We start from the raw sequence: 13,009 nt of genomic DNA on the forward strand, positions 1-13,009 counted from the left end.
TCAATAATGACGCAGGTAATCGAATTCCATTTGCGACTTAAAGCCCATACACAGGAAAGGGAAATGCACATCCCAAGTTTAAAGCAAAACTTGAACATTACCCAAAATCCAGCTCAATTCACCCGTCCAAGGACAACATGTAGTGTACCATCAAATGAAGCAAAGGGTAAAAAAAAAAAAAAATAAAGAGGAAGGAAGAAGAAGAAGAAGAGGAGCAACTTAGAACCTAATCCACATGCTCTCCATCTCTCTCCCAAAGGGTTCAACGGGCCATGTAGAGCAGGAAGAGAGATCCAACAGAGTGCCAATTCTTGAATATCTTCTGCTGACAGCAAACATTTGCCGCTGGCATCTATTTATGTACAAGTTAGTCTACAATGCAGGATGATACCCCATACTGGCATTTGCTTCCACCCTGTGCACTACTCTTCTTAAACTCCATTCGTTGCAGAACTCGAATGCAAGCCGAAGAGCAGTTCCTAGCCCCAAAACAACGATTACTCCTGCAAATTTTGCTTTCAAGCTTTTGTTCAGTTTACAAGGTGATGATTGTACAAGTCCTATTCGCAGAAATTCATAAAATCCATTATTATCTATAAAGGAACCATACCAATAATAATATTTACAGGGAGTGCTGAGACACCGAGGGTGATTGATATAAGTACATCCAACAGAAGACCGCCAATCAGAATTGAGAAAGCCACCCAAAGAGGACCAAAACAACCCTAAAATATAGCAATTCCAGGGCATCGAAAACATTAAACATGTGTATGTGATGACTTCCATTCTGTAGAAATTTTGTCTACTTTAGCCTCACCCTTTCACGTCCTTGTCCAATACTTCTTCCTCTATGAGCAGGGCCTACTCTCCATACCCAATAACTTGCCTGTCACAAACACAAGCTATTTAACTAATATAAAGCCTTTCAAGACAACTATTGAGTTGTTACAATAGTAGTTAACTGTTCGGAAATAGAATTTTAAATACATAAACCACAAAAGTTAGAATAATCTAACACAAATACGTGTCATTTTCCCTCAAATATTTAAACTCTTCAATTACTTTTGCCAGTGATGCTTTATTCAAGTTACAATAATCCACCTTCAGCTCTCCTGACTATGGAGAGACAGTCGAGGTGTTAAAAAAGTTCAGCAAACCATTTGCACCTCTGCAGGCTGAGTTAAATAACACTTTCAATTTGTCAGTTTCTTTAAGCTTTTCAAAAAAAACCAACAAGGTATGGAACTCTTGCTTTAAATATTTCAGCAACTATTGAAATCATTCCAGCTGCATAGATCTCAATTTTCACGAGTCTTTTAAGTTGGTTCAATGAACATCTATTCTATCAATTATTTTCCTCTCTTTTTGTTGCCTTCTTTAATCAAAATTGTTGAGCAAAATAGCCAAGATGGGAACTTTGGAAGTTGAAGTTTTTTTTTTTTTTTGGGGGGGAGGGGGGTGTGTGTTGGGGGGGGGGGTTTGGGGAAAGATGGATCCTCTACATTTTTTGGAAGTAAAACACGATTTGAGCTACAAGAAATTGACTCTGGAAGGTATTTAAGTTGTTTTTTCCATCTCAAAGGTTTACAACCTAGACATCCTAAAGAGACTAGAAGTTAAAGCTCACAACAATGTTGAACAGCAATTTCTTCTCTCCTACATAATCTATGCCCACTCTGCATGGTCTGATTCAAATCACCATAACTTATAATTTATAAGACATTGAGTTCAAAGGCAGAAGGCATCAGTCTTATACGACAACTGCCTGGCCATAACCAAATCATTTTCAATCCCAGTTTCCTTGAATGCACTACTCAACACACTCATAGAGAAGAACCACATCACAGGACCAGAATGAAGCGTGTTATTAAGTATACAAACAGTCAAAAGGGAATCTGCTTTTTGCATTTTAATAAAATATAAAAGGCACCTACACTTGCCTGGGATTCTGGAACTGCAACATTTCCAGCTACTTGCCTACAGATTAAAATGCCAGAACACATTAGGCTAATATACATCAAAAGCTACGGAATGGAAGTTGTATGCAACAGCTTACTGGCAAATCTCGCATCTGTTTGATCCTCTACTGCTAAACCAGGTGTTTATGCAGGATTCATGTGCTTTTGCAAGTCCACCTCGACAGTGGCATCCTAAGTCTATCAAAGTGTCGTCCTTCTCCTGCTGACATACTCTGCATATAGCCAAAAAGTCAACAAGGTTCCAGAGTTTAAATACCTTTTTAATACTTGCTATAATTCTTCCATAAAGCTTACAAATTATATAGAAAAGAAATTCATCCCAGGTAATTCTAGAAATTATGCCATGCATAATTCTGATATAGACAGAAGTAAACACTTTTAAATAGTGGACAACTTCATAACTGGACCCTCAAAGCTCAACCACTAGGCTACCAGCCATGCTATTGATTCCCTTCCAAATCTTTTGAAGTAAAGCATTTTTGTAATGCAATTAGGCACAGTTCATTTAACGTGAGTTATTCCCACCAACCTACATTGCAGATTATCTGATGTCTACCCAACAGAGTTACCAGCAGTTCCCACACCATCCTTAACCCAAAGCTAAGTATAAGGTGGACGAGGAGGAACACAAAATGAAACAAACAAACATGAAAGGAGTCTCCATTAGGTTAAACATAATTTCACAACTGGCGAGTATCTTCAAGTCCTGTTATGTTGTCAGGTGAGGGAAGAATCAGAAAATTTTTGTGACAAAGGTACTAATCTAAAATGATCACCCAGATGCCTGGAATATCACACTGGATATGGGAAGAGAATAGTCATCTCGAGAAAGCAGATGGGACATTGAGTATGTCCAAAACAGAATGTTAATATAGGCGGTAATAAATTGCCCTGAAAGTAGTAGTTACGCATGCATATCAGGGTTTGAGAGCAAATAAGCATGTATATCAGGGCTTGAGATCAACTTCTGCTAGAGCATGTTCACTGACTAACCATAACTCCAACAGAAATATACCTTAATGGATCAAAATTATACCACACTTAAATGCTATCTGAAATAAGAACAAATATATTTCAATGCTACTTCGGAAAACTAGAAACTAACTAGGAGTGATTGTAAGTAGGAGGTCCAGGGTGGAAGACCTCCCACTTACCCCAAAAAAAAAAAAAAAAAAAAAACTGAGTCTTATCACGATGCCTGTATGACATGATGTTACAGTTATCTATGCATGCTTGCTTCAAGTATATCAAGTGTGATTAGCCACTTGGTGATTTAATGTTTGCAATTACCTTGGTGGAGTCACTTCCAGTGACTCTTTATTAATTTGAAACCAGATCGTTCAGAGATGTACTGTTATAATGAGATCTACTGTTCAGAGTACGCTACATCGTTCTTCCTAGCAATGGAAATATCGGCTGTCAGATTATCTGCACAAACTCCTTAAAAGTGCTTGCTGAAGTGTGATTAGCCATTTGGTGACTTATTGTTGCAATTACCTTCACTGGAGTCACTACCATTGACTCTTTATTGATTTGAAAATCAGATTACTCGGAACGTCTTTTTCTTTGGATGCATATACGATAACATATCACTACTCTTCAATTTTGAGGAGTTTGTGAGAATAATTGGGCAATCGATATTTCCACTGCTTCCATTGCTTGGAACACGGAGATAGTGTTCTCAGAACAAATCTGATTTCCAGATTAATAAAGAGTCAATGGAAGTCACTCCACTGAAAGCATTTGCAATATTAAGTCACCAAATGGCTAATCACACTTCAGCTAGCATTTTTGAGGAGTTTGTATCAATAATCTGGCAATTGATATTTCCATTGCTTGGACCAAGGACATGACAGTAGATCTCATAAAAACAACTTGTAAGCATATAATTAATGTGTCTCTTCTGCTTTTGCATGCGATATACCTATGCACTCTAGATACACATAATTATATGCACTACTCAATCCAGAATACAGGGCAACCAAATAGGTATACGCTGTACTTGTATAAAAGCAAATGCATAAGGTCAAACAATTCTGAATCGACTGCGATGAAGCAATAGAAACATTGTGCTGGAAGCATCAGTCTCGAGACTTTTGACAATAAGCTGATAGAATAATTGGCTTCTTTACATATATCAATTCAATATAAACTTCAATATCAATGAAATCAAAAGATTCAAGCATAAGTTATGAAACAGCAATAAAAGAATACATTGAGGTGCAGGCAATTGCACTTATAGGTGATTGAGTTGATTTTTTAGTCAACTTTTACCTGCATTGTTCATGAGAACTAGGATCCCTGGATAAGTCAGGCTTCTTAGGAGAGTCCTTACCCAGATAGGCGTTCTGGTTGAGCTCAGTCTCAGGGGCTGGATTTGCAATCCGATCACCGTGCTGATGCAACGACTCAGGATGATGAGAAACCAAAATGGTAAGCGGGGTTTCTTCTGGGACGGCTAAATGCTCCGATGAGGCATGGTTTCTTTTTTCATCCAAGCTCTGCTTTTCAACATGACATGAATTACCGGCAGCGTCAGCTCCTAGGGCCACACTAGTTTCTTGTGATCCTGCCTCTGGGTTTGGAACAACATTTTCTTTCATTTATCCCTCAACTGTAGCAGCTAATTTTCACTTCTCCGCGGGGGTATCGAATACAGTAATGAAGGATTATTAAACCATTCAAGTTGTTTCCTCTCTGTCACTAGGAATAGGATTATAATTTTACAATCGGCAGTGAGCAAATCCTTTGCAATCCCCTCTCCCCACTCCTCCACCCCGCCTCCCAAGAAACCCAAAAAAAAAAAAAGGCCCAAAAACAAATTGTCGACTCTATGAAGAAACAAAGTTACCAAATACAAACCCAAGAAAACAAAAAAACAGGTAAAAGTTTACGAGTGGTAAAGTACTACTTAGACTTAGGAGGGAGGTGAAGAAACCCCAAAACACAAAATTAAATCTTGAACAACCAACGAAGAGAACAGTTACTACTTACTACTAATCTCTTCCTCCAAAATTTAACGTTCAGCAGCTCATCTGCAAACACATCGGAGTCAACAAAATCTTAAGTACGATTTCGAATTTGCGATTACGATAAATAAAACAAATATGAAAATGGCAAGGAGGAACAAGATAGATCCAACCGACTGGTTTGGTCCCTTTGGTTAAAGGAAGAAAAGAAAACGAACAACCAAAAAGGTTTGATGAGAGTTAGTTGAATCCAGCAAGAAACTAAAGAAAGACGAGACAGTGAGACGCGAGTCACGCGACCCTCGCCCGTCGACCTATTTCATTTACTTGCATCAATATTTGCAGCATCATATACACTTCAGGTCATGCAAAATTTAAATTTAAAATTTAATTTATATATATATAATTAAATATTATAAATTTAACGATAACAATGCATACATATATTATGTATATAAAATGTACCCTATCCTATATTATTACTAGTAATAAGTAATAGTACCACTTTATTACCACTAAATTTAAACTATTTTTTTATTCACCCAAAAACATTTTTCTTTAACTAAGCAATGGCAATTGATATTGACATTCTTATTACTCTTTTTTCCTTCGCTTTAACAGCTTAATACTATACAAATTCTTGCCCGATAATTTTATCTCATTGCTGGTCTTTGCACTTAAGCCAAAATTTATGGATAATGTCTTACCAATGGCAAAAGGACAAGGGCTATGGATAGGAATAATTTTATTGGTTGGCATTTGGAAAAATAACCTTTAAAGAAGACCCTTAGTGTGTTTGAACAACTCATTTTCGGGGAGAAAATGTTTTTATTACATTATAAGCACTTTTTCCTTCTTTTTTTAACTATCTTTTTTCTTATCTCAAATGCATCACGCCATGTTACAATATTATTCTAAAATAATTGTCCAAAATAATTATTTCAATCCAAACATCTATTCTATACCGTGTGTGAGCCATATGTAAGGGTAGAGACGCAATTTATGTCAAATATATAGTCAATTCAAAAAAACTCTATCCCCTCATCCCACTGTGCCGCGCTCAACCTTGTCGAATTTAAGACTAATTCTTAAGTTATTTTTAATATTTTCTTCCTCAATTTTTGAAAAAAAAAAATACGTTTTTTCCTTTGATATTTAGAAAGTCTTATGCTCTTTCAGATGATCTACCTAAACAACAAATTTTTTTTATACGTTTCCCTGTAGTACAATTATTCTAAAGCTATTAAAACGCAAAGCTAAGTATTATTTGAATGAGAAATGACTTTATAACATTTACAACCACAAAAAAAACCTCGTATTGAAATAATAATTTCAACTATATTTCTCTTTGCACAATAATGACTTCATTTTGTGAGCGTATTAGTAGCGTGTGAGGCAAGTGCTTCAGTCATCCCAACAGGGCCAAATTTTAGGTTCAGCAGCAGCTATAGAATTAAGGGAATGGATCGTTTAGACGGGAAATAGGTAGCAGATTTGTTTCTTTCAATGGTTAGTGCGGCATACTATACTTGGTAGGTTCGGAACAACTTAAAGTGATCCGATTAAGCTGAATGAGGGGCAAGATTAATGCGAGACACTGGAAACTCCAAGTGACATGAATCAAAAGTTCTGAAATTTGGGTCAACTTAAAGCCAATAATATCTGATTGAAGGAAGAACCGCGAAGACCACATCATTGTTCCTACAAACAGGGCTACACAACCAATGGTCCATCCTTCTCTTCTTTTAGCTGGGGACGATAACGATGAGCTTAGCTTGCTAACCATAGGTGTCGACAGCCCATATTGTTTTGGATGCAAGAGGTGAGTCACAGTCACGATGGCACCGCTAACTAATTGCCCGAGAAGTATATTACTAATAGTGAATGGCTGTCTTTACAACAAAAGGATATGATTTTGCGCGGCTCATCTTCATCAGCATCATCGTCTCCTATGGCTAAATGGCTAAGAGCTATTATATGGCTATGGGTGGGTGGTTGTTATTCTGTCATCCCGATTTTTATTTGAAGGCACTGCTTGCTTGCCACAAGGATCGATGCTTTTTTCGAAGAAAAAAAAAAAAAAAAGGATCGATCCTTAGAAGCAGTTTTTGCGTTTTATTATGATGGCTTTACAGGTTAAGAACATAATAATGGCCATGCGAAAACAGTAGGACCAAGTATTAATAGGACATGCATCACAGGTCTAATATACATATACACGTGAATGAAGTTACTAGTTATTCCCCACTTTCTGCTTTTCTTTGAATTATTCTTTCTCCTCACAAATCAATTAGTAGTAATACCACTACCACCAAATTGAAATTAACTGGAAAGGTTTTTATGCTTCTGATATCAATTGGAGAGTTCGTTTTGCGTATATGCTTCTGACACAGCAATTGCATCTTTTGTAGCATAGAGTTCTTCTTGTCAGGGGGTTCCGTTTAGCCGAAATTATATTCCATTTATTTTTATTATCACGCAAGTCAAGCCGAATTTTTTATTTTATTTTATTTTTGTCTCTTAATGATCTACCTGAGTTTTGCAAATGGGCATCTTTTTTACTTTTGTCTTAATTACTGGTGAGAAGATTTGGTTCTTCTTTCTTTATCAGCACAATTGTTAGCATCTAATACTGATAGCCTACTGCTTGGGATTGGATTGGGAGCATCTTACTTAGTTTCACAAGCATGGAAACGCTAATACAAATTGGTTCAATTGGTATTGATGAATTATTTCCCTACTTACAAAAAGATCTTGTATTAAAATCTTGAATTACTTCCTTACGATACAAGGTACGTTGGTTGTTTTCAATTGGACTCGTGTAAATTGTGAATGTAGGTCGCATTAGGGGTGGGCAAAAAACCCGGTCCGATCCGAAACCCGACTAACCCGATCCGATCCGATCCAAAAAATAGGATATCCGATCCTATTTTTCTTAGCGGGCCAGACGCGGGTCGGGTACCCGCAAAAACGGATACGGATACGGATCAGCAAAATAAAAACCCGCGGGTACCCGACCCGCAGGATATATTATCTAAATATTAAAAAAATAAGGGTTCATTATATAATTTTATAATTTTTAATCCTAAGTGTAAGTAAAGTGGTTCACAACCTCATATTTTAATCTCGTATGATCTGCATCTCCTCATTTTGTCTAAAAAAAATGAATATTCTTGGTGAAATCTGAACCAAATGAATAAAACAAAGAAAAATTTGTGACGCAGCTATCATAAAAATTGTTCGTCCCTTTCATCCTTTTTTATTTTTATTCTACTTCCATCGATCTTTCCTACAAATTTTTCATCAATTCAATCAAAAATTTGTGTTTGGAGCTCCAATTTTTTGTTAGCTAGATAATTAAAACAATTGTGTCTTTCATTTATTTATTTATTTATATTGCAATTGTGTCTCTTAAATTTGTCTCCTTTTATTTTAGTGCAAGAAATTTATTTTTCTTTTTCATCACCTTTAATGCAACAAGGTCTATTCCAACGATGTAAGAAAGTTGGGGAAAATTTTTCAAGATTATTTTAGTTATACTTTCTTCAAAAATTATTAGCTATGTTCAATTCTTTTTCGAACTTGATTCCATAATCGACTTAGTTTAGATGCAATCTTGTACCATAACATCCTTAAGGAAATTGAAAAAGTTGCCATATACTTATTATCCTTGTGTTTGTTATATTGTAGAAGGATGAAATGCGTGAGAATGGTGATGTACTCAAAATTATCATAAAACTTCGTTTTATCTATTAGATATTATAATTCAAATATGTACTAAATTTATGAAATAGGTTTGATTATTGGATGAAATATGTGAGAATGGTGATGTATGGATTTTGATTATAATATCTCTACCAATGTTAATTGGAAAGCATACTTTTTTTTATTGAAAAACATGTTGATATTAAGTGAAAAATATTTTTTTATTAAAAAATAATTTTTTTTAGGGGCGGGTACCCTATGACCCGCCCCTTTTTTTCGGGTACCCGAAAATATTAGGGGCGGGTTAGGGTCACAAAATGGCTGACCCGATATTTTAGGGTCGGGTCAGCCAAATCTTGTTAGGGGCGGGTACCCGACCCGTGCCCACTCCTAGGTCGCATGCAAGCCTCGTCACTGTAGAGGTTTTACATTCATATATTTCCCTCGGTCAATCTAAACTATATGCAAAGGGAACCAAACAAAATACCTGATATAGCATGAAACATCCATTGGACAGTAGCTATGCAACAAAATGCAACACATTCTAAGGTATCATATATTCATTGCAGAAGAACATTCCAATATCATTGAATAGCCCTTGAGGTATTAGTACCTTTTAATCGGACACAATGGTAGTAGCAAACGACGGCTGATAAAGTGACACAATGGTTGTAGCAAAGTCTCTACCTATATGATTGGTAAAGAAGTCATTATTGAATTAAGATGTCATCCACTGAAGAAAATCCAATCCCTTTTACCGAGTTAATGTATGAGCAAAATCCACAAACAAGTAAAGTTCAACGTGAAGTAGCCACGAATAGATAGAACATTAAAGTTCACTTGAAAAGCTTAATGCTAGCACACAAAAAATTGCGCACACACAGCGTAGAGGTGTCAACGGGTTTGGATCTAACCCAAATTTGCTAAATTTTTTTTTGAATTTGGATTGAAAAATAATTCTAATACTCGAACCTGAATCCGAACCCTTTTACTCAAACAAAAACGAGTCGGATACGGAATATAGGATTCTGTCCCGTATTCGACTCTGATCCAAATAATATATTAATTATTATAAAATATAAATATTTCTAAATATAGTCTTTTACTAAATTATTAATTTAGTAATGACTTTGTAGATTGATTTGTGGTTAGTTTTAGTTTGACTACTGTGAGTTATTTGTGATTTAACTTTGTAATTTGATTTGTGTGAGTTTGAAAATTGAATTTGTGATTGATTTTGAATTTAATTTTGAAATATTTAAATTTGGACCTTTTAGACCCGGGCCCAATTTCGAGACTCTAAAATTAGGACTCGTCAAATATACGGGTCGGGTTCAGATCTACTACATAAAAACAGGTCCAGGTCCGAAATTTTTAATTTCGACTCGAATCCAACCTGTTGACATCTTAGCAGAGCGGACGCAATTTTAACATATATAAAAAATATATAGGAAGAAAAAAGATAATAAATACTCAACAAGTTCTCAATAATTTTATTAATCCAAAACTCAAATAACAAATATTAAATCGTAATCTTTCGCTCATGATAACTTACAAATATCAATTATGAAACTTTCTCTCAAACCTAATCTCAAGACTTGACTCAACTCAATTCTTTTATTCAACTATTCAAATAATAATCTACTAGACTAGTAGTATTTATAAACTGCAAAGTTTCCTAAAATAAATAAAATTATAAACCAAAACTTATTTAGAAACTGATATGAAAACTAGACAAACAAGACACCAAAAATAATTAGAAAACTAACACTAAAATAACTTAGTTTAATTTTCTTTATTGCCTCCCTTAAACCAAACTTTTGATACTGTCATCTCCAATACCATCACAAACTTGAATCTCCATAAAAAAACTCCGTCGCTGTATAGATGATGTGGAATTCTAACTTATAATTGATTTCTAATTTCATTTTCACTCACAGTATTGGACGAAACTTGTATTTTTCGAACAATTTCTTGGTTTGATTACTCTTGTCAAAAAATTTAAATATACCCACCAATTCTTCATCCAATACTCCATAATTTAATTCATCCATATCACTAATAAAATTTTCAAAAACCAGAAAATCATAATTTTTATCAAAGAGATTTTCAACATCGCCATATTTTTCTTTCAATTTTTTAACACTAACAGCTGCATCAACTTTAGCAGTACCACAACTTTCAATTAATTTGTCCACCTGATAATTGATTTCAACTAAGTCTATCATTTGATTTTTCTTTTTAAAAATTTCATCAATCTTGACAAAATAAACAATTTCTACGCTGCTATGATCTTCAGGTACATTTTTAATTTCATCAATGACTTCACATTTTTTCTCGACCACATATGAAAGTTTTTCTTGCATCACAAAATTTTCATCTTCATGTGTACCCACAACTTCTACAATTTTTTATTTCTTTGTCTCATCAAAAAATTTTATTTCTTCTTCTTCGTCACAAATTTTTTCTCCATCATGATCATGAAAATTAATTAAAAAATTTCAAGTCTGCTTTAATGTATTTACATGTATGAATTTTTTTACTACGTGTAATTGGATTTGGGTACTGAAATAGTAGAATGTCTTGCAATTCAACTGTCTGTTCTTCCGTAATTGTTTAACTGCATCACTTGATAATTCTGTATCTGCTATAGATTCTGTGAACCCCTTTTGAATAATATTCCAAATTCTAATTTTTTGAAAAAATTCTTCATCATCGATCTCCAAGTCTCAAAACTATTTTTATCATCAAAGATAAAAATAGGACAATGTTGTAAATAATGCAGATCCGTATTTTAATTATTTAATCTCCACCCAATTAGGACCAATTATGTGTCCAAATTGTCAAAAATAAATCTTCTGATCTTGTGCTCCAATTTTACAAACAAGCCCCAGGGTCAAAATCTAAAATTCTGATATCACTTGTTAGCACACAAAAAATAGCGCATGCACAGCTGCAACAATTTTTAACACATAAAAATATGTAGGAAGAGAAGCAGAACAAATACTCAACAAATCCTCAATAATTTTATTAATCCAAAACTCAAATAACAAATATCAAGTCGTAGTCTTTACAATTCACAAATCTCAATTATAACACTTTCTCTCAAACCTAATTTCAAGACTCAACTCAACTTTTCAAATAATAATGTACTAGACTAGTAGTATTTATAAACTGTAAAGTTTCTTAAAACAAATACAATTATAAATCAAAACTTATTTAGAAACTGACTTGAAATTTTCTAGTCTAATATGAAAACTAGACAAACAAAACACCAAAAAGAATTAGGGAACTAGTACTAAAATAATTTGCTTTAATTTCCTTCACGACATGAACCAATCATAACACTGTTCAGTTTACTTACATATTATTATTATTATTATTTTTGGTAAGAGTTTACTCACATATTATTAAGTGATGATTCAAACAGCTAACATATCAATAGACTCATTAATCAATCACAATCGGACCATCGCAAGCTAAGAACTGAAACTCATAAAAAAATGAATTTAAGAAATGAAATTATTGCAACAGAACTAAAACTCATAAAAAAAAAATGACACCCAAGGAAGAAAAGGAAAGCATTATCTCTAGCAAGTACAGTAGGAAACACAGAGGAAGCATCTAAGTAAATGAAAAACTCAAGAAAAACATAAGCTCAGTAGAATTGATAGACATGCATTTGAAACCCAATAAATCAACATGGGTGTAACAGCAATAAGTGTGCTGTTTTATAGGACTGTGTTTGTTACGAATCATGAACTTGTGTTTTAAGGGGCTTTGCGAAAACAAATCATATAGGGAAAAGAGTCCCAATGGCCCTCCAACTCTTTCCCAAATAAAGTTTTAGCCCTCCAACAATTAATGTTAAAGTTTTGGCATTCGATCTAATAAAATAGTATATTCGTGGCCCTTCTGTCAAATTCATCAATTAAAATTGACGAGAAACATCATCTCGTGAGACGCACGACCAAATATCAAGGGCATTATATAGTCTCTAAGCAAAAAAAAAGTAAAAACACTTTCATCTGATTTTTTCTCCAACAATTTCTAGGGAATAATGGACAAGAGCACGAAATATTCATCACCAAATTTTGCAGCTTCCAAGAAAAATCTTGGGTTTTCGGAGGAGATTCTACTGGATGGATGTCTGACGATAATGGATTTTGGAGGAGGGAGGGGGCTTGACAATCCCATTGTTGTTTGACCCTTTACTCACTGTGTTCTGCTCGAAAGGGTTTTTATAACAAAGGGAATATTGGGGGGATGGGAATGGGAATTAAAAGGGAGGATCCGGTGAAGGGGACTCAACGGAAAAAGGCGTCGATAGAGAAGTCAGCATTAGAGTTGACAGAG

At 34.7% G+C, this 13,009-nt stretch overlaps 1 protein-coding gene across 3 annotated transcripts; it reads right to left on the bottom strand.

The window, feature by feature from the left end:
- Positions 1–7: 7 nt before the first annotated feature.
- On the bottom strand, positions 8–5,249 carry LOC113781708 (E3 ubiquitin-protein ligase MARCH3). Of its 3 annotated transcripts, XM_027327682.1 has the most exons (8): positions 5,122–5,249; positions 4,974–5,014; positions 4,254–4,682; positions 2,057–2,191; positions 1,935–1,977; positions 818–886; positions 611–725; positions 8–503 (listed from the first exon to the last, which is right to left on the bottom strand). In XM_027327682.1, exons 3-8 carry the CDS (start codon positions 4,580–4,582, stop codon positions 373–375), a joined length of 822 nt encoding a protein of 273 aa, XP_027183483.1. In that variant the 5' UTR covers positions 4,583–4,682; positions 4,974–5,014; positions 5,122–5,249; the 3' UTR covers positions 8–372. The 3 variants fall into 3 exon arrangements, with proteins under 3 accessions (XP_027183483.1, XP_027183484.1, XP_027183482.1); XM_027327683.1 differs by having other exon boundaries at positions 1,941–1,977; positions 4,254–5,249; XM_027327681.1 differs by having other exon boundaries at positions 4,254–5,249.
- Between the last annotated feature and the right edge of the window lie 7,760 nt (positions 5,250–13,009).

This window comes from Coffea eugenioides, chromosome 8, assembly GCF_003713205.1.
Source record: "Coffea eugenioides isolate CCC68of chromosome 8, Ceug_1.0, whole genome shotgun sequence".
NCBI classification, from domain to species: Eukaryota; Viridiplantae; Streptophyta; class Magnoliopsida; order Gentianales; family Rubiaceae; genus Coffea; species Coffea eugenioides.